This window comes from Daldinia loculata, assembly GCF_022478755.1.
Source record: "Daldinia loculata strain CBS 113971 unplaced genomic scaffold F4817scaffold_62, whole genome shotgun sequence".
Taxonomy (NCBI): domain Eukaryota; kingdom Fungi; phylum Ascomycota; class Sordariomycetes; order Xylariales; family Hypoxylaceae; genus Daldinia; species Daldinia loculata.
Window position 1 is genome coordinate 84,204 of NW_026054916.1, and position 25,171 is coordinate 109,374.

At 44.6% G+C, this 25,171-nt stretch overlaps 9 protein-coding genes across 9 annotated transcripts; 5 read left to right on the forward strand and 4 right to left on the reverse strand.

Annotated features, from left to right (window-relative positions):
• Nucleotides 1-1,666: 1,666 nt before the first annotated feature.
• Nucleotides 1,667-4,054, reverse strand: F4817DRAFT_349009 (calcium/calmodulin-dependent protein kinase type I). The gene is made up of 3 exons (XM_049304770.1): nt 3,273-4,054; nt 1,745-3,188; nt 1,667-1,690 (listed from the first exon to the last, which is right to left on the reverse strand). The coding sequence occupies exons 1-2, from the start codon at nt 3,471-3,473 to the stop codon at nt 2,151-2,153; spliced, it is 1,239 nt and encodes a 412-aa protein (XP_049155405.1). The 5' UTR covers nt 3,474-4,054; the 3' UTR covers nt 1,667-1,690; nt 1,745-2,150.
• Nucleotides 4,055-5,191, reverse strand: F4817DRAFT_349010 (uncharacterized protein; the record flags this gene model as incomplete). Its single annotated transcript, XM_049304771.1, has 3 exons — nt 4,900-5,191; nt 4,588-4,848; nt 4,055-4,521 (listed from the first exon to the last, which is right to left on the reverse strand). Coding segments are annotated over exons 1-3 (584 nt in total), but the record flags the coding sequence as incomplete, so codon positions are not given.
• Nucleotides 5,192-5,849: 658 nt separating this feature from the next.
• Nucleotides 5,850-7,112, reverse strand: F4817DRAFT_247124 (Alpha/beta hydrolase fold-1). Its single transcript, XM_049299112.1, has 3 exons — nt 6,586-7,112; nt 6,138-6,521; nt 5,850-6,088 (listed from the first exon to the last, which is right to left on the reverse strand). The coding sequence occupies exons 1-3, from the start codon at nt 6,972-6,974 to the stop codon at nt 5,914-5,916; spliced, it is 948 nt and encodes a 315-aa protein (XP_049155407.1). The 5' UTR covers nt 6,975-7,112; the 3' UTR covers nt 5,850-5,913.
• Nucleotides 7,113-7,910: 798 nt separating this feature from the next.
• Nucleotides 7,911-11,360, forward strand: F4817DRAFT_247132 (uncharacterized protein). The gene is made up of 2 exons (XM_049299114.1): nt 7,911-10,041; nt 10,094-11,360. Exons 1-2 carry the CDS (start codon nt 8,634-8,636, stop codon nt 11,164-11,166), a joined length of 2,481 nt encoding a protein of 826 aa, XP_049155408.1. The 5' UTR covers nt 7,911-8,633; the 3' UTR covers nt 11,167-11,360.
• Nucleotides 11,361-12,830, reverse strand: F4817DRAFT_247130 (uncharacterized protein). The gene has a single exon (XM_049299113.1). The coding sequence runs from the start codon at nt 12,644-12,646 to the stop codon at nt 11,555-11,557; it is 1,092 nt and encodes a 363-aa protein (XP_049155409.1). The 5' UTR covers nt 12,647-12,830; the 3' UTR covers nt 11,361-11,554.
• Nucleotides 12,831-13,900: 1,070 nt separating this feature from the next.
• On the forward strand, nt 13,901-16,096 carry F4817DRAFT_349015 (uncharacterized protein). The gene is made up of 2 exons (XM_049304772.1): nt 13,901-14,457; nt 14,514-16,096. Exons 1-2 carry the CDS (start codon nt 14,025-14,027, stop codon nt 15,749-15,751), a joined length of 1,671 nt encoding a protein of 556 aa, XP_049155410.1. The 5' UTR covers nt 13,901-14,024; the 3' UTR covers nt 15,752-16,096.
• Nucleotides 16,097-19,178: 3,082 nt separating this feature from the next.
• F4817DRAFT_319558 (uncharacterized protein) lies at nt 19,179-19,525 on the forward strand (the record flags this gene model as incomplete). The annotated part of the gene is made up of 2 exons (XM_049301074.1): nt 19,179-19,216; nt 19,315-19,525. 2 exons carry the CDS (start codon nt 19,179-19,181, stop codon nt 19,523-19,525), a joined length of 249 nt encoding a protein of 82 aa, XP_049155411.1.
• Nucleotides 19,526-20,316: 791 nt separating this feature from the next.
• F4817DRAFT_319559 (uncharacterized protein) lies at nt 20,317-20,884 on the forward strand (the record flags this gene model as incomplete). Its single annotated transcript, XM_049301075.1, has 2 exons — nt 20,317-20,347; nt 20,412-20,884. 2 exons carry the CDS (start codon nt 20,317-20,319, stop codon nt 20,882-20,884), a joined length of 504 nt encoding a protein of 167 aa, XP_049155412.1.
• F4817DRAFT_247145 (uncharacterized protein) lies at nt 20,693-22,582 on the forward strand (the record flags this gene model as incomplete). The annotated part of the gene is made up of 1 exon (XM_049299115.1): nt 20,693-22,582. The coding sequence occupies exon 1, from the start codon at nt 20,936-20,938 to the stop codon at nt 22,580-22,582; it is 1,647 nt and encodes a 548-aa protein (XP_049155413.1). The 5' UTR covers nt 20,693-20,935.
• Nucleotides 22,583-25,171: the final 2,589 nt, after the last annotated feature.

Genomic DNA, 25,171 nt, shown 5'->3' on the forward strand with positions numbered 1-25,171 from the left:
AAAAAAGGTGAATTAAAACGGAAAAATAAGAGAAAGTGGATCCAAGTCTCGAGGCCGCCCCTCAATTGATGTCTAAGTTCCCGCTTCGGTCTCCGCTTCTGCCCGACTCACCGATCGGGAACACCATTAAAGCCAACCAAGCGGACTCTTTCTTAACTGACGGGAAGGAAAAAAGAAGAAAAAAAAGGAGATTAGATTATTCGTGCTACAGTATTTGCATAATTGAGCATTTATTTGTTGCCCGGCCATCATTTACCTACTTGCTAACCTCGGGGTTCGGAGTTCGTTTTTGAATCGAGATCCCAATGCGGCATCGTGCCATTTTTTCAAACTTCTCCCTTTCCAAGTCTCGACTTTTCATAACTACATATGTAAATGCCACAGTTGTATCCTAGACGTCGCAACGGAGCATCGGAGCATCAAAGTGGCACCATGCGAAGATCTGACCAGAATCGACGGGATGCGCTGAGGGACAAATGCTACTCTCTCCGCGAATTACCGACACACGGACTCTGTCACCTCGATAACTTTATCGCCTAGCCGGTCTAAGCGTGCCCTGTCGGACCCGTCGAGGTGAAGAATTTCCCTTGACCGTTTTGTAGGTATTGCCTTTTTCAAAGTTCGATCACGCGACAGTAAATTCCCATGCCATCAAGATGTCTGCCAAAGTGTTCCCTTTTGCAGTTAGCAGCAAGGGACGCTTGTTAGATAAGAGACGGGTTTCGGAATATTAAACCCGGACACATTAATTGTTACATTAAGTCAAACTTCGGTAACACTTTTTAACATTTACATACGGAGGTAAGGGATAATGTATTGTACTTCGTAGCTACATGAGGCTTTACTTTTTCTCATGTCAACTCATGTCACACCAACAGCTTCATCTGTACCGATACACTTCTAAGGTACTGTAAAGAAAAACCCTTAATGACATGGATGTCCTGAACATTGACAGGGTAGGCATCGGTACTTGCATCTTATTTCCTTTTCCTACTTTTTTTCTTCTTAGACCACCGTAAACTAGGAACTAGTTCGGCTTCATTAAAGAATAAGGGAGCGTTGTGGGGACGATGTCTGTTTTCATGATGTTAAAATTCATGCTATTCTATAATCTTGTGTGAACAGAGATCAATATAAGTTCATGGGAAGTGAGGTGGAAATGTGTACATACATTAGATAGTTACATGTGATGTAACTAGTATGTAGTCTAGGAAAGATACTGTTGCCGGAGTGCCGGAATATTAATTCAAGTAAATATGCCTAGTTACCGACCATTGGAAACATCTCAGATGATCATATCGAAGATTATCACATGCCTGTTCGATATGGAAGTACACTATCCCCCAAACGTACCCGGACGAAAGAAGATCCATCTGGAAGATATGCAAATCGCTATTGGCATTCCCGTATTTAAGCTAACTCTAGCTCAACCGCGCGCACTGCTACGCTAGCTTGCGACTTATGAAGGTGACCAACTATGTATACATACATGCAAAGGAGAAGGTCTCATTATGGTGCCATCATTCAAGTATATACATAATCTACATAGCAGCTCTGGGTCATGGGACCAAGAGTCAGATATCGGTACCGTCTTTCAGTTGCATTATGTACATGGCTATTCAGGATCATGATTTGTCACTGAGGAGATCTGTTACTCAGTCGGTCGTGTCGATGCAATCTGCATCACAGGTAAGTTTACATACATTAGATCATCACCATTATCACAGGCTAAGATATATATATGATATCTTCCGTGTTGCATCGACCTCACAATTCAGTAATTAAAAAAGCAAAATTGTTAGTGGTGAGATTAATACCTCGAAATGGCTATTTCCGTACGGAACTTGGGCTATCCTAATTACAACACCGCCATTGCAAGATCCATATCGCTATATCTGCCGATATTCGCTCGCTATCCAAAAATGCGACTGCTAATGCGCTCGCTGCGCTACCGCTATCTTTCTCGTTCATGTACATAACCGTACGGTAGTCCATCTCATCTCGTCATAAAACTATAGGGGTTTTCAGTCTCTCGTCTCATCCCCGTATATACCATCACTCGCTCTCGCAAGATGCAGTCTAGATAAAATTATCCCCCCTATCGCCTCAAAAGTATGCAACTCCAACTCCCGATATGATACAGTGTTGCCTCATCGTCGTGGCTGGCTGGCACTCCATAATCCTTTCGACGTTTCAACAACCCGGTTAGCAGCGACGCCGGGTCTTAAACTCGCAGGTACGCCCGAGTCAGGGTCCATGCCGCCCATATCTACGTCTTCGTTCTGCATACTTGAGTAGCCCGAGTCGCCTTTTGCTACCTCGGCCTTGTCTAGCGGGGGGGCGCCCTGCCTCGGCTCTGCCGATCGGGTGCCGTCCATCAGGTGAGCATTCGCGTGGCCCTCCCGTAGCTTGTTGATGGCCCGCACCGTGTCGATAGCTGCATGTAACGTCTTACGCGCGTTGAAGTTCTTCTTCACTGTGGGGAGTAGGTTCTGGCCTCTATCACCGTCGCCGCTCAAGCTATAGTCGGCGACGAAAGGATGAGATAGGGCCTCGTGCGCTGTCATGCGCTTGTTAGGGTCGACGGTAAGGCACTGGCGAATGAATTCCTTTGCGTTATCGCTGACACCGCGCCAGTATTCTACTGGCTGGAAGCTATAGTCAGCGTTTAGGATCGCCTGCATTTCATCGAAGTCACTGTCGCGATCGAACGGCGTGTATCCGCACAGTAAAAAGTACGTAATAACCCCCATAGCCCATATATCAACTGGTTTGCCGTGGCCAGTCTTCTTAAAGATCTCGGGCGCCATGTATCCTGGGGTGCCGCAAGTCGTCGTCAAGACGTGGAATTGCTCTTCATCCATAATACGCGACAGGCCAAAATCGGCAATAAGAAGGTCGGCGTTGTCTTCGGGAGTACGGAAGAGTAGGTTCTCGGGCTTAAGATCACGATGTACGATACCGTGGTCGTGGAGATACGCGACTGCAGATAGTGTCGCGCGAATCAGGTCGGCAGCATCAGATTCGTAGTACGACCCTTTGCGGCAGATCCGATCGAAGAGCTCCCCGCCGAGCGCAAGGTCGGTTACAAGGTAAAGGTTGTTCATCGTCTCGAAGTAGTCGACGAGGGTCAGGATGTTTTGATGGCCCATCGAGACTTTTTTAAGGACGGCAATCTCATTTCGAACCTAGTGTAGTGTATAAGGTTAATCTTTATGCGCCGTTCCGAGACCATGTAGAAACCAAGATACAGTCTAAGAAATAGGACGCACCATATGTTCGCGACCGGCCATTAGTCTCTTGTTAATAACCTTTGCGGCATAGTAACGACCAGTATCAATATGTACACACTCCTTTACAACAGAATATGAGCCCGCGCCCAACGTCTTTCCCACCTTGTATCTACATGGCTGTATTTGGGGATTCGGACGAGGAGAGCCGTTGCTCGGAACAGACGCGGCGGTGGTGGCCATTGTAAATAATGGGGGGTGGAAGAGACCTTATGAGCGATATATATGCTTAGATGGTAAAGACGTAGGACGACGCTATTAGGGTAGAGCAGGGTCTGGCTTGTAAGCAGAACAGATTCGGTGGTTGAGGAATGTCGATCAAGGGGTCGTTATCGTCATTTAAGGGTAACAATAAGTTAGTCGCGCATGTTTCGAATAACTTATAATTTACCGAGCACTCTGTTATAAAAGGAGAAGATAATCTGCCGACTCGACTTAAGAGAATAAGCTAGACTGGCTAACAATACGAGAGAAGGCTCTAATGAAAGACCAAATCGAATTAGCCTCGGGACGGATGTGCGCCGTCGATCCAATCGGGAGGGGCTAGGCGCAAATCCGCTGGCTTCTAATCGTAGCGCACGTAGCAGTTGAACACTAACAGATGTTAGGAGGTGCAAAACCTTTATAATAACTTCCAGTCTTAGGAAGTATCTTAGGTTAGTTAGGTGTCTTTAGGGTAGTTGACAGATGTTTTGTGTTGCGAAAATGAGGAAAGCTGAGACGATCAGACGGAAAAGGGATTCAGCTGTTGCTCCACTTTTCTGCCCCTCATTCTGGGCGTTTTAGTCAGCCGCAAAGAAATAGGCGCGTTGCTTGCTACCGTGGGGGAAGGGACAAAAGGAACTTCCTACCTACTCTATTAGATATTCCCTATAAATATCGCTATATCGTGATGTTTAACAGAACCATGTAACATGTAATATTCAATTTTTATGACACCACAAGTGCCCAGATTATAGACGTTCGCTTACATCTTGGAGTTGGCGATTGGCAGTAAGCAATTTTAAACTGCACACACAACTCTCGCTAGTTAACAACAAACGCCTAGGGTGCTCCGTTGTGTATGTACCCAGTGGTTAAGTTGACGATTCGTCAAAGTCCCTCAGGGTGAAGGCGTTTCTAGATGAGCATGTGATATGTTTACTCATCACCTCCCCTGCCTTTCCGAAATGCCTTTTTAGAACTTTGCTGCTTCTTCGATCTGAGCCTGCTCTCGCGAGCTGATTTCTCTCTAATCCGCGTGCGTTAGTAATAGCACGCAAGGGGAAGTATGAGCAATAGGAGAGGACCAACTTACAAGGCTTCGTACTTCTTAATCTTTTCGCTACTGGTAGTTCCTGGGACTTGTTCCCTGTAAATCTTCTGCAGTTCTTCTACCAGCTTCAGGTGATTATCATCAGTATTAGCAGACCTGCTCCGTTGGGTCTGGGCTTGAATTGTGATGGAGTCGTTCCTTTTTGAATAGTACTTTGAAGAGCGCAAGGCCAAACGAACTAGTTTTGGCAAGCCCTTAGACAACTCCTCGATGGACCATACTGTTGTGGCTTTGCTCTCAGTCCTATTTGAATTAGATCAGCTTTGAATAGTACCACTTATCGGGTGTACTCACTTGTTTACATGCTGCCCCCCAGGCCCGCTTGACCTAGAGTAGCTTGTCTGACCCTTTGGCAAGTTACTTTCGGTGAACGAAGTATACCACTTTCTAGCTTCGGTGAGGTCATCTTGGTCAAATGCAGCATCATATGCTTGGTGTTGTATAGTGCGCACAAGGTAGTGTGCTTTGTTGAAAGTCCTGAACACGAGAGGTAGGGTGGAATTGGCTGATATAGCTCGTAGTGTAGCCATCAAGTGAGGAATCCTTATATACGAGTTATCTCGGTAGTCGATGTTGTTGTTGGTAGTCAATGTTGTTAGACCAGAGCCTCTTTAACTTTCTTTAATTGTGAGTTATTACATATAGGTACCAAGGTACTTTCTCTAAATAAATATGGGTCAGCGCCGCCCCCTATTCATGTCAAAGGCAAGATATGATTTCGACTGCTAACCCAACAACTATAGGCTCGCTACACCTATGTAAGTAATTACTTTAATTCAGGTAATCATGTACTCTTCAGTACGGTTTCATGATATCTCGGCCGGCTTGCAGCCAGTACAGAGAGTAATGGTTATCGTTCTTAGCAGTCTTAACGACAAATATCAAGATACGTATAGTTGATATTAAGAAGAAATAGAGACGGCTTCTTGAGTTACAGATAGCTTTCGTGGAGGATATTAAGATCATATCAACAAGAGCCTAGATCAGAAATATTTATCAGCGCAAGCGCCATCTGGTAGTTATCCTGCATACACCGAGAGTATTTCTATAATATAAAATATTGACACGAGACCATGGTAGTAGTCCTCAGAGGAGCCACAGAGTTGTCCATTTCCAGCTTCTGTTCTATATCAGCATGTTCACTGGGGGAATATTGAGACTGGCCTAACATAATAAAGTAGGTTAATAATCACATTTACGGAACGATTATGCCATTGAACTAGTTTAATGTATAAATTATATATGTTGATAGCTCATATACCAGTCAGAATTCCAACGTGGAAGCCGTTAGAACTTTTCACAAGGTACCTAAGGGAACAAGCTAGAACTTTCGACCTTCTTAATAAGGTCTTCCAGCTGCTCAGCAACAAAAGACGGATTGTCCTTTTGGATAACGTGTCCAGACTTTGGCGCGATAAGTGGCCCTTTTGCTCTTTCTGGATCTGTCAGTCCACAGAGTCCCTCGTTGTACTTCTCCCACATACTATTTCTTATTAGCCATATGTTCTATTGGAGAATAATGATTCACTTACGGCTGAGTATACATGGCAGCCATGCCCAAAGGAACCTTCATCATGGCCCACTCTTCCTGTGAGAATTGTTCAAGCTCGTGGCCCACGACTGTCACCCAAGGACCTTTATCCGAACACTTCGACCCCTTCAGCTTTGGTTTTGATGGGTCTGGAAGAATGTTCTTGATCTCTCGTCGATCAAACCCCTCGTTGTTCTTCGCACTTGCTGCGAATATCGTTGTCATCTTGGTGTAAGCGGCTTCGTATACATCAAGCGAGGTGCTAGGGGGAGTCATCTGTTGAAGATTAAAGGACGGGTCCTTCGGATTCGGCCAGATGCTCTCGTAGTCAATATTTCCAGGATTGGAATCAAGGAATAGGATTCCTTCGACAATTCTAGGATACCTAGCTCAGAAACATGCTGTCAGCCGCAAGGATAGCAGAAATATGTAAGCATGTTGTGTATTACCTATCAGCATATCTTCGCGCAATATGTGCACCTATGCTGTTATTCACAAAGACAATACGTGAGGAACGATCGGGGCATCGAGTTTGAATCAACTCGTGGAGATCATCGGTGACATCGTCTAGCGTGTGTGCGTATCCGGGATCCTTGTTCGGCCAGCTTTCGCGCGGATCTCTTGGAGAGGCACCCTGGCCATATCGGTCATACGTAAGTATCCACGGCATAGGAGAGAAACCTGATTTATGTATAAGTTCAATAGTGGGCTTCCAAACGGCTTGTGACAGCCCAAGGCCGTTCAGACAGACGACAAGGAGACTGCTTGTCACATCGCCTTGGTAAAGCTCATAGGCAATAGGGGCATCTGGCTTGGAAGGGAGTGTCACGGTGGGCATGTTGAATTACACAAATGTTTTTAACAGGTTACAAATCTAGAATAGGTGCCGTTATTGACAGTGCTTTCGTTGAGAGTGAAATGGTAAATATCTTTGAGGATTTAATATTCAAAGAAGCCTGTATGTTGGATCATGTTGGATGAAGGCCCCCGCAACTGTGTATGCAAGGGATACGATACTAGGGAGTAATATGGAATAAATAAACTACTACTAAGGGATACGGCCATTGATAAACTTGAGTCACTGCCTTACACGAATATACGTACGGTTCTAAATATATTGTATCCTTAACGTGTTAAAATTAGAATGTTGTTAAACAGGCAGTGCAACCTCTGCTTCTGGATTCCCCTTCTTTTTTCTTCTTTTTTTTGATACCCCTTCAACCAAAGGGCCTACCTATCTGTGACTAGCCCTATCGTATTACTCTAAATCTGAATAGAAGCAATGGTTATATAGTTCTATAACATTAAGTAGTCTGATTGAAATAATTGAATAACTGAGAAGGCCTTGCGGCTGTAAAGGTATCGAAGATAAGGGTTATCACATAATAACCCTTCTTATCGGTGGCCTTATCAGAAGCTAAAATGGCACTCTTTACAGTCTGTTCAGCTAATTTGATAGAATACGAAGAGATGAGTGCGATCGTGAACTATTTAGTGGTATTAATAATGAATTGCTAAGCTTGATAGTTGAAATGTTGTTTGAAAGCAGCAAAGGGGGTAGCTTCTACGTCATACCACTCGCTGGGGTACATATCTAGGCTAGGTACATATTCCTTTAGTTGTATCATGTACTTAAACGAGATAATTAGTGGAGATTCTTCAGAGGAACTCTGGCGGGGCTCTCTAGGTAACGCACGGATCATACCAACTAACGCTAAATCGACCAATAGCAAGAACAGAGTCGATGCTTCTGTCCGAGTTTTGCTAGAGGACAATTCCTTTCTAGAAAATTTCTTGCCCTCTCATTGTTAAAGCTCAAAGCTGTCCAGCCTTGTCTGTTTGCAAAGCCTCAAACACAAGCGCACCCCTCCCAGCTTTTCGAGCTTGTTACCCAACTCATTGATTGCCCGCCCTGTCGAATCCTCTCTGATAATTCTCTGATAAATCCATTTATCCAGATTTTTGGTTTCAATTGGATGCTATTGTGCAATTAATCGCAGTTGGCTCTTGATGCCTTCATAATTATCCTGACATCCATCACAACATCACAAAACTAACAGAACTCACACGCGACAATACAAATTAGACGGACCTTGGCATTCTTTCTTCTGCGCCTATTTCAAGTGTAACACTGCCTTTCACCGTCTACACACTTACACATACCCACACATACCCACACCCAAATCAACGTTCTTCATCTAATAGTTACCTATTTCATCCACCGTCTTCCTTTCTTACCAACTGAGTCTTAAGCTGCCCATTGATCCAGTTACCGTGACCTCTGCCAACATTGATAGCTCGCCACCTCGGACGGATCAGCCCTAAGACGACGTCACCAGCTACCAAATATATCTCCATTCCCGTTCCGGAGTTTCTTGGACTCATCTAACCAGCTCCGACGGCGGTCGAGCTTAGTTCCAAGGCTCTCAATCCTGGTGCCATATCTTGATTATAATACAGCATTCTCTAGACTGTCTTATCGCCTCATGCTACCTGAATGATCGAGAAGGCCCCTACACATTTGGCAACTGCCGACCTTACTCCAGTATCTCCGGCACCTCTTCATCTGTCCTCTCCTGTAGTAGTACCTAGCCTGCAAGACCAGGCCGACACGCTGTGCACAATGTCGCTCTCCAACGACGGCCAGGTCCCTTCCGCCTCTGTAGCAGCTGTGGAACAAGTTGAAGCACCATATCAGAACAGCCTCCCTGCCAGTACCAGTCAAGATAATACTTATAGTACCGACAATGCTATTTTACGTCGGGACAGTTTCGCCGACGATATTAACGGTGCTGGGAATCAGGGTGAAGGAGCTGCATTGCTCGGAGGTGAAAGAGACGCCCAGCACCATAGCCTGCAGAATGGTGCTGAGGTCCAGCAAGATGTATCCAACACGATCGAATCCAGTATTAGTTCTGTTACGTCTGATTCCTTTACAAATGGTTCTGAAGTCGCCGCTCCTTCACATGACCTCTTTTCTACAAGCCCTGCTCAGTCCGTGCACCAGCCTGCCTTAAACTTGAGCCCATCAGGAGCCCAAGAGCCGCAAAAGCCACAAGAAAAGGCTGTAATTAATTCGTCGACGGACGATTCCGATGTACCTCAGCCACCTTCAGCAGCGCCCGCTGGGGAGGATGATCGCCCTTCAAATGCTGCCAATAATGAGCAAGACATCCAGAACATCCTCGATAAGATTATAGGAAATGCGTCCGTGGGTAATGCCAGTCAAACAGTGGTTCCGCAGAGTTCTGCCAACATTCCTGCTCCCCCGCAAGCAGTATCATTGCCACCTAGACCCCCAATGCCGCAGTTCTCTGCCCAGTCATATGTGCATCCTGATGATAGTCTCAATTACCAATCAGGATCATCCTATCCTAATGCCAACGCGCTATCTACCCTTCCGCCCCCTCCTGGCAATTACTCTACTGGGGCTCCCGGAACGGCTCTAGAAGCTCGTAATAGCCTTCCACCCCCTCCAGCCTCATCTGTTAATGCCTTGCCAGTTCATTCGTTCCCGGTGCCCCAATTTGACCCTGCTTATGCTGCCGCTATAGGTACTCCGTCGCATGCTTCTGACCACTACCCACAATGGGAAGCCTTTCTCCAGGAAGAACGTCGTTACGTATCAGAAGCCAAATGGGACCGTTTCCCAGAAGGATCAAGATTATTCATTGGCATGTCTTCGCAACCTAATCGCAATGGTTTAACTCCTAACAGTTATATAGGGAATCTGTCTAGTGACCGGGTCTCCAAGAAGGAAGTCTTCGATATCTTCTCCAAATATGGACGTCTCGCACAAATTTCTCTCAAACAGGCCTACGGGTTCGTGCAGTATCACACTCTAGAGGAAGGTCAGGCTGCCATGGATCACCTACAAGGGATAGAAGTTAGGGGGCGTAAGATTCGTGAGTCCCCCGCCTGGGTTGGAACGATCTGTTAGGTGCTAACAAATTATAGACCTTGAATTCTCTCGCACCCAAAAGAAGGAAGGGGACGGAGAGAGGCGAGGAAACAGGGTTAAGAAAGAAAACGAACGTCACGATGGCGGACGCGGGCGACGTGATGATTATCGCCCAGGTCGGCAGCCATCCCCGAGACGGGGAAGCCACCGACAGCAGACTTCTTTTGATGGTAGCCGCGGTTATCATGACGACTATAGCGCTCGTGCGCGCTCAAGATCTCCTGGTTACGGAAGACGTGACTCAGGTCACTACCGTCGCCGAAGTCCTAGCCCCTATCGTCGACATCCATCTGAAGTAGAGCTCGATATCCCTCGTCGCTATGGTGGTGATATTCCTGATGTGCAGTTTGTACTGCTCCACGAGGTCGACAGAGACTTTATAAGCTGGACCGAGAGAGCCTTTCTCAACCAGGGGTTAAGGGTGCAGGTTATGTTCCTTCATGCTCATTTACCTCGAGAAGCTGTGATCCAGCGTCAAGTGATGGAAGGCGTCCATGCGGTCGTCGAACTAGATTATCGAGCACAACAAACTGGTGCTATCCCCTTGCAAGTATTTAATCGCTCCGGTGGACACGCCAATGTCCAGTATGATCAATACCAGGACCTTGATCCCAACATCGCCGCGCAGCTAGTCTGCCGCGCCAAAGCTCAAGTTCAACCACACAATCCCTACGGCCTTCAATATCCGCCTGTCCAATATGCGCAACCCCCGCAACCTCCTTACCTACCCCCGTCATATGCTGCCCAACCCTATCCGCCCGCTAATGTTCCAACCGGTAATCCAAATGGCTCTTTAGATAATGCCACATTGCAGAAGATCCTAGGATCTCTCCACAACCAACAAGGTGCTCCACAGGGTTATCGTCCTGGGCAGTCGGCCGGAGGTGCGCCTGTTGATGTGAATTCGGTATTGGCCAACTTAGGAGGAGCCCACAACATGGGCGCTGCTGGACATAACCAGCCGCACAGCGCAGGTTATCCGCCTGTGCATCCGAATGGTGTTCCTAGTGGCGATTCTTCACAGCACGTCCAAAACATCATGGCACAGTTGGCGAGATACCGGCAGTGAGCTAATTAAATTACCCCTGTATATATCCTGAGATGAGTCACTAGTCAATCCCGTTTAGCATCTTGCCACTGTGTGTAGGGTAGATGCATCTATGGGATTTATGGACTAAGTGTTGACGCTTTGTATGCATAGAAAAGATGATAGCTTTTGTCCATGGCATGAACATAAACGCTATGATGACAACGTTCGCCGAATTGAGCTGATTGTTGTATATTGTACAGTTCTTTTAGTGAGCCAAGTTCTGTCTGAGCCTTTTACCTTTTTAATACGTCCGGTATCAATATATAAATATACATGACCTTGAAGCATGACAAGAGTATGGGGTCATTGACGAGCTAGGCAAAGTAGGACATACCCATAAACCGAACACTTCACAGGCGTGTGGTCTTTAGATGCTCCCATCTAAGCTAACTAATGTCTCCCTTATCTTCTCCTCAGCTCTCTTCAAGGCCGACTCTCCCAAAGCAGCATCAGGCTTTTCCAAGGTCACCCCCTCAGGAGTAGTCTTACGGAGCCATTCCTCTAGTCGACTTCTCATCTCGTCCACCGGCTTCCCCAGAACATCAATACCTCGATCCTCACATGCTAGCACAACTTCCTCGTCAACAAGAGCCTCTACACCTCCACCCTCGCGCAGCATAGCATCATCGGCCGCAATCCGTGCAATCGCTCGCTGCGCCAACGATGCCGCGAACGGACCATCCAGACCGATCTTATCCCACAGGGAGCTCGTCAGCCCGAGACTTCGGCATACGTGGCCGTTGCTAGCCGGTTCGTTACCCTTTAGCGGATCGGGCCGGTAACGAAGACCGCGGAAGCTAGCAGCCCGCCTGGCCTCGGAGATGCGCCGTAGAGCATCGGCCTGCTTGGGGATGCGGCAGGTCAGCGGCGTGAGGCGCGGGAACAGCAGCACCACAAGCGGGGTTAGTTCCCCGCACACGATTAGCAGGACCCCGAAGATTGGGAGGCGCGAGAGATCGTGTCGTACGCGGCGGCGCAGGAGGACGTCTGATCGTGTTGGGAAGGATATCGAGCTGGGGATGGGAGGAGACGGGGTGGAAGCGGTGGGGGATTGCGAGAGGAGTTTTCTGTTGGTGAAGATGGCGCGGAGCCCGGTCTTGTAGAAGGTCATGTACGCCTTGCCGAGGTGGTAGAAGTATATGAATATCGAGGACGAGGGGTCTCGGGTCGGTGTATCGAGAGGAGGGGGGCGTGTCGAGGCTGGTGGGTTGAGGGTTGTCGAGGCGGGCAGGGGAGATGTCAAGCGTTCCGAAGAGACGACTTCAGAAGTCGACTTAGGCGCTTCCTTCACCTGCGACGCTGTCGATGAGGCAAGGCGCAGGCTTGTCTGGGATATTATCTGCCATTGCTTTGAGGCGCGGCTCGTAGCGACGAGGGACACCAGGGTATATGACGACCCATTGGGTCTGAGGAACGGAGAGCGGACGCGCGCGATGCGCAGACCGGCGTTGAGGGTCATCGAGGGAAGGGGGGCGTGCTGCAGGATGTTGTCGTAGAGCCGCGGGGAGTAGTATATAAATAAAAAAAAGACTGAATATTGGGAAGAGAACTGGAAAATTATGGGTTAATAAGCTTGGGTATTTCGTACCTAAGATACGTAGCTGCGATGCTACGTCAGCTTGAACGGCTATAATCTAATCATGTTGCTATCGATAAGATATAGAGATTTAACATCAGATAACTCCGTTACTTTTAAGGTACGTATGGTGGACCATTAGTGCAACTGTGCCAAAATCAAGAAAATTGGCTGCACTATGTCTAATAAGGTAATATAATAAGCAACGCTAAATACACAGTACGTTATATACAAAAAAATAAGGTTTATTATTATAAACATTAATATCCGGGCTATCCTCCCCACTAATCTTTAACATCAGCCAATTAAATTAAAAAATTACATTATTAATTTAATTTTTAATCGCTTTATATATAATATATAATACATTTAAATAACTTTACGAAAATAATAATTTAAACGTTATAATTAATATCATTTAATAACATTAATTAATGTAAAAATAATTATTTAAATTACATTTAAATCGGTTTTTTAATTATTATGTTATAATAAAATTAAATAACGTTTGTTTAAAAAGGTAAACACGTAATATTTTTTAAAAACACCTCGATAAAATAATTCCAAATAAACTTTAATTATTTAAATAGCAATATAATATTTAATATATATCGCATAAACATATAATTTAATCCATTATTTTCGTATCAATTACGGTTATAAAATAATACCAATTATAACGTTTATATTATTATTTTCGTAAAGTTATTTAAATGTATTATATGTTATATATATAAAGTAATTAAAAATTAAATTAATAATGGAATTTTTAATTTAATTAATTAAATTTAGATTTTAATAATCCGGATAGCAAAAAGGTTTTTTTAATATTATACATTTAATGTTATTATTATTTTATTAAACATAATGCAACCAATTTTTTTAATTTTAATACAATTGCATTAATGGTTTACCATAATACGCTTTTTTTTGCTTAATCCCCATTGCTTTAGTAATTAAAGTTTAAGTTTAAGATTTTAATAAATTAATTAATTAATTAACTGTTTTTGATTTAAATGCAGTCGGTAAGGTAGCGTTCTATCCAAATATACTCATTATTTTATTAAATACCTTATTATGCGTAGTTACGGTATGTTATATGTATGTTGTCAGCAATATCAATTATCTGATAGGTCAGTTGGACCACCCGTGCTCCCAGGGCTTACTCAAGGCTGAGATTCCTTCGATTAATCATATCCGTATGAGAATTATCATGTATCTCCATCTGCTATAGTATATCCCCTAAACCAAAGTCAAGAAAATGGATGTCCTATCTATCCTCGTTTTCTTCATCCCTGGTATCCCCCTTTTCCCAACTTCCCATTCAGACGCTGATGAGGCGGAATTGTTTAAACCCTCGCACCATCGCTTCAATAAAGGATGGGTAACCCAAGGATCAGATGGGAGTAACATCTCAGTCGAAATTGACGAATCTTATCATATAGCCCGCGATTCAAAAAGAGGCTTCTCTGCGCTTGTGTCGGGATTGTGGAATGATAATCCAGAATCGTGGTACCGACTAGAAGGTTATGATTTCCTTGACACTGACGAGTCTCGTGCTTCCGGTCAAAATAGCAAAAAGTCACGACCCTATCTCAGAGACTTGAAAGAATTTGTAAAGGGGCCTGATAGAAAATGGGGCCGGGTAGTTCGGGCCATACGCTGTATAGCTGTTGGAGACGGGAACTTGAGAGGTAATAATACTATAACCTTATACACTTGAAACTAGTATTGAACTAATACTCTCAAGTTTTAATCTCATGTGGAATAATTACGTCCACGTCAGTTCGTAGATATTTTACGAGGCATCCCGACCGCTCCCATATTGCCACGGAACGGTTTGCGTCAGAACTCACAAAGCTCGACGACCTATACTGCAATCTAAGAACTAGGGGAAACCAGAGGCCTCTGTTTCTCTTACAATGTCAACATGCCGCTCTAAATATATTTACCCATTTCCTAGAGTTGATGGCAATAACTTATACTGATCGCCGGAGCCGAGACTTCGATCCTCGCTTATCCGGGCTTCGACGGTGGCAACTGGAAGCAATCATGAGCGACTCCCAACTATATCGGGAATTTTCGGATTGTGGGAGTGAGCTAGTAGCTACGATAGAGTCGTTACTCGACATGGTCATGGGTATAACAGAAAATGAAAACGACGACCAAAAGGTTGGGCTCCTAGTGCTTGACAAAGCTCTTCGAGGTTGCTGTAAGGACATTAAGCTACGCCTCACTAGGTTTTCCGACGGTTTGGAACACAGCCTCAAATTCCTGAGCATGGCTCGAGAGTTAAACCAATCCGGCAATGTTCAGAATTTGACGCTTCTGGCTACTATTTTTCTACCCCTATCACTCGCCGCGGGTGTACTCAGTATGCAATCAAGATTCAAAGACTTGGGGACTTTGCTATACGACTTCTTTGGCGTCGTAGTCCTCCTGGCGACTATTGTCGTCCTCTTCCTCGGTGCCATGTTTATCTTGGCTAATGTAAAGGAACTCGAGAGCAGGCTACTGAAGTACGAGATTTACAGACAGTTTGGGCGACGGCTTCTTTTAAGTTCATTCGCACTCATACTAATAACATTCGGGGCTCTTGTCCTGTCATCCTTCATCGTGGGAATGTTCAAGGATGTCGTCCTTGGGGCTAGCATCCTAGGCTATGGAACACTCGTATTGGTCTTCGGGCCAATAGTTATCGGAGTTCTCGCCCCAGGCATAAAATCAATCGTGGACAAGTTAAAGGAAATATTTGAGCGTTTGTTCGATGTTGTCATCCGGGGGGTCAATCGTAACCAGAAAAAGAAGCAAAAAGACGTAGAGAAGAATCCAGGACCGCAACAAGGAGAAGCAGAATCCGGAGAAAAGGGCGATGATAGCGGTCCGGCTACAGAAGTCCAAGTACAAGACGTTCAAGGCGTTAACGATACGACTCTACTCTCGGATAAAACTCATACTAATGCAGTTGACGGGGAATCTAGTCGGTAACCAACCAGATGCATTTCCGGCTGTTTTGACTCGGTTGGCTGCTCTGAGATGATCACGCATTACTAGCTTGGCGGGGGCACAAAGTACGGGAAGTATACTTCTTGAAGATTATCACAGGCAATTTGTGTATATAAATCCTTCGTTATACTTTGAGGTATTTAGTAACCTCCTACTTGAATCGTGGGTAAGTGAATCTCTAATGAAGAGGATATTACGGATATAATCTATCATCAACTTCCATATCATGTCTCAACCACGGTAATTAGAGGCGATGGACAAAGATTCCCGCAAGACGTTGGAAAATAGCCGCCATTCATGGTTAATATTACTTATTGTAGCCTCTTACATGTGATTGTGGAACATCTGTGAGATGCGAGAATGCATGATTAGTTTCACTAATTGGAAATCGGAAGCTATATGGTGCTTCCCCGTGCGGCTTCTCGCATGAGAGTAAAGCTATGTAAAGCCTCCCGATACCGGTTCAACTTGAACTTAAACACGTGAATTACCCTTGGGAAGAATGTCAGACAGATTTCTATTCTCGATAGAATACCTATTCTACATGTTATGCTTTCTAGAATTAGAATATCATAATGCCATTGCCCCCCTGAGTTTCGAATCCATCTACCGTAATTTTCATTACTCTCCAATGTCATTTTCTCACTGAGAATCCCTTTCTGATTAACATTGACTTGATATATTGAGATTGTTTGGCTTTCCTGTGGACATCTGGATGGGTGCGTATGCGTATGCCCTCGTTACATGTTGAATGGAATGAGCTCCGTGGCCTATAGTTGAGCAATAGACTCTTCTTCATATAAGCCTAATTATATGACCTGCTTGCAAATTTCTAAGTTGTATCACATAGCTCAAACTCCTGGGAGTATATTAGAAGTTTAAGTGGACAGCTGGGAATAATGCGTCACGCCCATACCTAGACTGATCGTTCGATCATGCAAAGGACTCCATATTTCATTCGCCCGGACGTAGCTTGTTTCCTGATTTGAGCAGATTGGTACCTTTTTACTCATGCACCCGTGGGCCTATGTATTCTAGAACTTAAAGTTGCTCTCTTCAGTTCCTATATAAAGAGCTTTGCTCATTCCATGTAGATATTTATCTTTTCTGAATTTCTTATGGTCGGGGACGAGTATACGACTCGTATTTGGCAATAGTTTATCTATTTTTGTTAAGAAGGTGTGCCGACAGATCTGGACTTCAGCTTACAACTATACATGCAGGCTCAATCCTGGAGTTTATCCATTACCATTAAGCCAAATGCTTGTTAGACATCTTAGAACTCATGTCTGCATTGGTTCCTCACTCGGGCTCTTGCACCCCAGGTAGTAACCCCGGGGAGCCGATGAGACCCACGCCTTATCCCGGCCGTTGATCTTTAACTCCTCGGAGTCTAACGGACGAAGCACGGTCCTAATCGAAAGCAAAGAGAAGCGTCGTGCCTACAGGATAGGGATGAGTGGGGGTCACTCGATTGTTTGCTTAGGAGAAGACTGATTTCGTATACATGAGTCCTACGGCTATACTTATCACAAACTAGGGAGAATTGACCAAACGGTAGACTACAGGGGAAATATCTAATGCAGTATGATTTTAAGCTACTTCATAGACATGAAGTGAAACATGGGAGTTTATCACCGAACATCGGATTTCCTTCGGCGTCTGCGATATGTGCACGATAGAGGAACTAAGCCTTCAAGGCCCGAATGAAGATAAATATTCCATGCGGCCTGCCGGCAATTCTCGTTAAATCTGGATTTAGATTGGGTGGGAAAACCAATTCGTTTCACCCAAAATTTACTACTGCTACACGGTGCATTGCCACCACCTGAATCGAGAGCAAACATAGATCTTGACCGCCATCCCACGCGCGAATAACGTCTCTTAGAGCAATATGTGCACTTCCGAATGTGTCTTATAACATGGGATATTAGAGTCTATGCCGTTATTTAACATATTTGCAAACGAACTTATATGGGACTCTGTGAGAGGGGAACTACTGCATCAGCGATAGTCAACTTGCAGGAGTCCCCGATTTCGCGCAGTGAGTATGCCTACATTAGCTTTCATTAAAATTTAAATCATGACGAATACGACAGTAGTTATAAACCTCATTAACTTCAACAGAAGAGAGAATGCCATAGTGATGAAGAATGCCAAGTTACATATGACTGAGTCAAGCCAACAGCAACTTAGATGAACCTAATCCTTCAAGCCCCTATCTAGTGTTAAGAACTAGTTAGGGGAGGATGTGGAGAATAGATAGAAAGTCGTTAGTAGGTACTGCAGTTAATAGCCAAATGGAAGCAGCCAGTGAATCCGAGGGACGATTAAACGCCCGAGGTGTCTCACGGTTGTTACTTTCGAGAGCCTAATATACTTAAAGGTTCCACCACACGTGTTATACATGTGCTGGGCCAGAGCACTACCGTAGTAGTCCGTCGTGAGACCATTAAGAGTCGGCTATATCGGATATTCGGCGATTAAGAAGGGCATTAGGTACTACCGGGAGATTTTGTATGGGATTTCAAGGAGGGCGGATGGGTTATAGCACTTTAGTCATGGTCTTGTTCAGATGTAAGTGGTCCATTTAGACTACCTAGCTGCAGCTGTAATACCAGATCCCAGGTGTACCAACAACTCCTACTTGCATGAGGTATTAGGTTTCGGTAGACAAGTGAGAAAGCCGCATGAAAGGTATCGTCTTAATGAAATGTTTACTTTGACGCTACAATAATAACGGAGAAGGAACTACGACAGTTATCATAACTAAAAAGGATTAGGTGCCATACTGAAAAGCAAATTTACCATTTGGGGGATCAACCATGGACGTATTTCTGGATCGCTCGGCCTGGTTCGGTATACACATGGAGAGGTTAAAATCATCTGAAGGTGTCGTCGTACTGCAGTACCGTAGTAAAATGTCCGTCAAATCCTCACATTTAAGCAACAAGTACTGTGAAGGGCTCGGCACAGGGTTTGCTACAATTCACGTTACGCTGGTAGCGCCGTACATCAGATAAAACAGTCTCGCTATGAGCCCGCATTCGACGACGGCTTAGTACACGCAAAGCCGAGCGTGAAGAGGAAATAGATTGCGAACGAATACAAGCTCATACCTTGGTAACTCCTCGTTGACGTGGACGTAGGAGGCCACTAACTAACAACAGAAGTATATATAAAGGAGTAGAGGCGACGCCTGCTCTCTTCATCTAATTGCAATCTATGAATACACTACATTATCACTAACCCTGGTCCTTCATATGCAACTCATACGAGGCCTTTGAGCTACTTATATAACAGAGTACCCACCGTTTTCTTCTATGAACGTATAGATTGCTTCGCCCCTATAACATACAAGGTACAAAACCTTATTATTTTATGCTACCTACACCTATATCAGGTAGCCATGGCGTCCGAGTCAACTACTGGGGCCGTACTCAACGGGTAAGAATACACTCTGTGCTTCATCCAGAAACCTTCCGATTTGAGATTATCTATACTGGACACAACTGATTGAGGTATCATCCTACCCTCCTGTGTAGCGAAAGACCCCTAGGGTCCAACGAAGTACGGACTGCCCGTACTACTTATGACAAGCAAGATCTTCGGATGGATCGCCTGGAGGCATTCCTCACTATTCCCATTGGCACTATCATCGCTTCGGACCTTGACCCTGAAGAAATTCCAGCGGTTCACGGAGCACGTATTGACGCCGAACTTGCGGCCATCCTTCCTTATCTTCCTCAAGTCTAGTGTCTGCGTCCTATTGCCTAAGGCGAGCGCGTAGTACCTATACTAGACACATATATATGTATATAAAGCACATAAAATGGCAATACGGTGACGACTTTAATTTCCTCATTTGATACAGCGAGGGAGGGCACATGAGAATGGATTATTTCGGTCTATAATATTGGATGGAAAGCCCATAAGCATTTACTAGGAGTATTGGCATGATTGCCAATTTGACACAAAAATGTCATTTTGTCTAAGGAAGAATATTGAGTCCGAGCGTAAGCACATGAAGAAGTCATTTCTCAATTTTCACGAGACTAAAACCAAAAGGTGTCATCTATTGAAGATGATGTTCTGGGGAACTAGAACATTAGATCCTTGTAGCAAGCTGCAAAGTCTTGTTTACATACACAAGGAAACAAAGTATCTGAATCTTTATTAAACTAATATTACCACTCTTGGATAATTGTGGGAGGGTCGGTTCAAAGGAGGTCGAACTCAGGGGGTCTTGCGGCCGAAAATGGGAACCCCTAAACCGGCCAAAACAGTTCAGGACCTCGACGGTAATATACGTTTTTGATCGTACAGGCTGTTTTCCTAGGGGCGTGTACTAAATATCAACCACCGTATCAAAGCCAACCACTAGCACTGCATGTGCAGGAGGTTGCCCCGCCCCAGCCAGGCAAACGCAAGGCAGATACCTAGCATTGCTTCCAAAGATAGGTTTCTAGAAATCTACTGGACGAATTAGTCCATCTCTTGCGAGTGAATGATGAAAGCTGGTGCGGAACCCTGGTACTTAATATATAATGGTAGACTCAGGTTTACAAGTAACAGCTGGTATGCATGCCTTAACATTAAGGCTGGCTTGGTTAAAAAGGGTTGCTCCATGCACTGACAACAGCACCGAGAGAAGATTCTACAGATCAAGCAGAGTGCCATGGAATATCAAACATTGATAACGACCATGACGAAAGTATAATATCGGGGGCATTACTGCCAGCTAATCATCCAGAGCTTTACTCTCCACGCCTCGACGTATCAACAACTTCATTGGCCAACATTGCATTGGCATCATTCTGGCTACAGTACTGTTTACGTAACCATCAACCCTGCGCGCAATTTGACAAGCGTGGTCCATTGCCTAGCCGTGTCATCGATGTCAGTCAGCCACAGCAACCTGTGCTGGTCGAAGGAATGAATCGCGTGGAGAACTATATCACATTGAGCTACAAATGGGGTGAAAGTGCCAAGTACTTCACCCTAGCACAAAACCTATGTGAGCATGAAGAGACAGGCATCCCTCTAATCTTCCTGCCCCGGACCTTCAAAGATGCGATGCACGTCACTCATTCACTTGGATTCCGTTGGCTATAGATTGACGCTCTATGCATTGTACAAGACGTAGAAGATGAGCTGCAGAGAGAAATGGGTATGATGGACCAGATATTCCAGTATTCGACGCTTACTCTTTTCGCGGCGGCCGGGGATCATGCAGACTCTGGCCTCTCATTTCCCAGAGACCCACGGTGGCACAAGCCGTGTTTGCTAAATTTAAAGACCACCGTTCACCATAAGACAGTGGAGGGATCAGTTTACGTGGATGTCGACGGCGCCCATGACTCTTATTCGCCACTTTATGGACGAGGCTGGGTCCTACAGGAAGAAATTCTCGCAATTCGAGGGCTTGTCTTTGGACGTCGAGAAATTCGTTGGCGATGCATGTGCGGTAGAAGTTCTGAGAGAACCCCAATGGAGACGTGCCGTAGGCGTATCACAACTATCCGAGATCTTGGGTCTCCTACCGGCTTGCCTGAGAAGATTCAATACTCCTGCGAGGTGGAAGATGGTTTTAACTATCTTCGAATGTGGATCCAAGATCCCGATCCTCTGCCTGATCGGGTGCGGTATCGGAATGATAAATGGTTTCGAGATAACCACTTTGATCATTGGTATTCCATGGTTGAAAATTATAGCAGAAGAGAGCTCACGCGCGAGTCAGATGAGCTACCTGCGTTGGCCGGTATAGCTACAGCAATGGCGAAGACACACAACTGCAAATACCTTGCCGGATTATGGCACGAAGACCTGCAGACCGGCCTGTGCTGGTATGTTAGCGCGCGTAGACGCTTTCATGAAAGGGACGGCCAGTCGAAAGCCGCAAAAGGTCCTGCGCTGCTGTGGTCTTGGATTTGTCGGAATTTTCCCATCGGCTGGCTTTATGTGGCTTTGTATAACGATATAAGGACTCATGAGGCCTTATTACTAGCCGTAATGGAAATGCTGCTGAAGCTCGTAAAATCGATATTATTGATGAACCTATCTAGGATTTGCGAGAATTATAGGGGCGGTAAGCCTCTACTCATGGATGTTCCGTGCATAGCATTGGATCCGCCTAAGAACCAGCCGGATTCTGCTGAAGTTTCTGCGCCATCATGGTCTTGGATTTCTCGGAGAGGCGAATACATAAAGTTCCAAGGCTGGGAAAACGAGGATCTCGTTATAAAGATGAAGATGGATGGTCTGTCGAGGGCTATACAAAACGTTGCCGAGTTTCCAAACCTAAAAGCCGAGGGTTTCGTCGAACTTAGAAATGCTCCGGATGTCATTGTGACTTCTCCGCCTCAGTCGCCCACAACGAACCCTTATATTACCGTCACACAGAAGACTCTCGTCCTCAGCGGCCGACTGAAAATGGCGGTCGTTGAGGAGAAACACAATCCATTAGGAGCTTTTTCAGGGCTAGATGGACACGGAGAGTGGGAAAGAGAAGTGCGGGATCCCGATACAGGCCAGCAGTTAGGTCGTATAATGTTTGATTTTAACCCGGAAGGATTGCAGATCAAGTCTGTGTTCTGCTTTCTCTGTGCTAAGGGGGATAGACTCACTAAATGGGAGCTGACATGTCTGGGACTACTGCCCATTGATAATGCAACGAACAGATTCACCCGCATTGGCCTTATCATCTTAACGGTTCCGAAATGGTTCGGCATGTCAGTGAGCGAAGGCTATTACTATTCTATATTAACTGATAGAGTGGACAAAATACCGTCACAGACTATACAAATTTCATAGGTTACAATTATTATATATCATTCAGTACATTGCTTAATATTCCTTGCGCGTTGTGGTTCGCGTTGCATCGTATATTAATCAATAATGTATATGGGGGTTTTACATGTGACTTGCACGGCGATGCCTTTGGAAAGTTCGTCTGGTTGAACTTAAAATACACAGAGTTTTTCATTACTTGGGAAACTCTTGCTAGAGCTCGACATCAAAGACCATATTTTCTCAAAGGGGGGCACAATACAGCTAGGTCCATTGCAAACTTGCAAGGCAAATCGGAATCGGTTCACTCTACGTGGTAGGATAGATAATGGGTACCAAGCAGTTCGCGTTATTCTATTACATAAGTGACGGGAAATTTTTAGGCTGGCGTGCGTGTTCTTGACTTGCTAGAACTTTTGTTTATTTCAACTTCAAGGAATAGTGGGTAGTTTCTTTAACAGGATCGGTTCGTCGGGTACAGAATACATATCATCCAGCAATCATATTCATGGAAGGACGTAGCATCAGGTCCAATGCAATGGCAAATATTCCGCATTTTATGCACTATTTTACGTTGCGATGTCTTCACATGATAAACAATACCTCTAAAAGACCTTGTGGAGGGGTTCCGGAATTGCCGGACCTAACCTACCTTATACACCAACATTTTTAATTCTAAAGTTTACCCTAGATCTCGATTGTTTCACAGTTCCCTGTTCCACACTGAAAATATGAAAATAGGGAAATTGACAAGTTATGATATTAATTTATTCATAAGTATAGCATTATTCTTCTTAAGCGTTATACTTTTCTAGTGTTTATTTTACGAAATGTTTGATCTTTGTTATCCGGAGGCTGGAACCGAAGTGTGCAACTAAGCTTAAAGGATACTCCCGCTAGGTGGGTCCGAGCTTATCTAAAAGTAGAAATGTTCCCGAATTGCCGGGTACTGTGAGATGTACCTTAGTACATCTCAACACGTGACTGCTCGTCACGTGTCATTCAGACATTCAGATTCATCTTGAGTGTTTGTAAAAAAAAAATAATAATGTTTCATTTTAGTAGTTAGTTTAATAGATCAATTTATCTAACAGGTACCTATCAGGTCATCCCGCAGTGGAGCCGGACCTATCTAAAGCGGGGGAAAGCTGATCAAGTAAGGTGTGGATTTCCCGTGTAGGGGGTTTAATCTTTTCAATTACATACCTAGGTGACCCCCTTCATTCACAAGGCTTCGCGAACTCCATTTCCTATTTCACGCTGTGGACAAAGATGACGAAAGTGAAATAAAATATGCATAAAGGGGAATTATCATAGATAATAGTTAGCTACCTGCTTAAGATTATCTTTCAAATACATCAATTTCTTCCTTTGTCATTGCTAGATTTTAGCAGTTAGTTTCAACGAGGGCTGGGTAAATTCCAACCCGGCCGGGATCCTTTGCTTTAAAACTCCAAAGCCTGCGTCTTGATTACCAAAGGTAAGGAACTGTAAATATATAAAATACGATTGATACTTCTCGTCAGGTTTGTTTCTTTTGGTAACTAGCGACTTTGTGTTAGGAAATTAAAATAAGCTATAGTTCCAAAGACTAAAGTACCTTGATAGGGAACACAAATTAATCTTAATCTAAAGTGTTTTTAAGGTATGGTTTTAAAACATCAGAAATGTAATTACCATAGGTGCTAATAGGTATGACCTTGATTAAATGAAGTTCATAAATTACCTACTCGAGTTTATCTAGTGATTATATAATCCGGAATCCCTTTACAGTACAATTTAAAATATTAAAACTGTAAATAAAAATTTAAGTTCTAGTACTTTTCACCTCCTTTTGAGCTTTTCCAGCATTGGACACACTGAATTATACTAAGAAAAGAAACTGCGATATTGCATTGGAAGGGTGTGGTGACGTAGTCAATGCTGGTGCATGCTGCCTTAGGAAGCCGTGGCTTAAGACACAGGGGTGGGGGTTAGGCATTAATAAGTTCTATTGTCCTACATTAAATGCAGGCTACAACTGAGCACACCGAAATCTACCTAGTCACTAGAAACTTGCTTGCCTGGGTGGACGCTTTGATAGAACCTTAGGACAATACAAGCCTGACTGCTACTGAAATATTGATCTGAAAGGCATGCTTTCGGTGAACGTACATATTTAATTAACCCTGCATATTTTGCTCCAACCTTAGATCATGTCTGCCTAAAGCAAAGGAAAGACTGAGATGAGGTGATAAGTACCTAATTTGTCAGAAACAAGCATAGTTTCGGTGAATGTCTGCAGGTGGGAGTACCACTGCAAGTTACTTTGCAGCATCTGGAGCTGTCTGCCCAATAAAAGACTGAGTAATAATAGCACGTGTGTAACATCTATTAGAAAAGTTTGCATTTGAGGTGACCGGACAAAGGCAAGGCAGTGGATATTCTACCTAGTAATTACTTGATTGTTATACGTCCTATGCGGTTGGAAAAGGCCTAACTATCTACAGAGCATAAGGACAAGGCAGATAGATTGGAGTCTTAGACGTGAAATTATGCACAATATAGGTACACAATAGTGTAACCTATGGCCTGATAGGGGGGGGGGGGGGCGGTGTAAACACCGGACTTGGA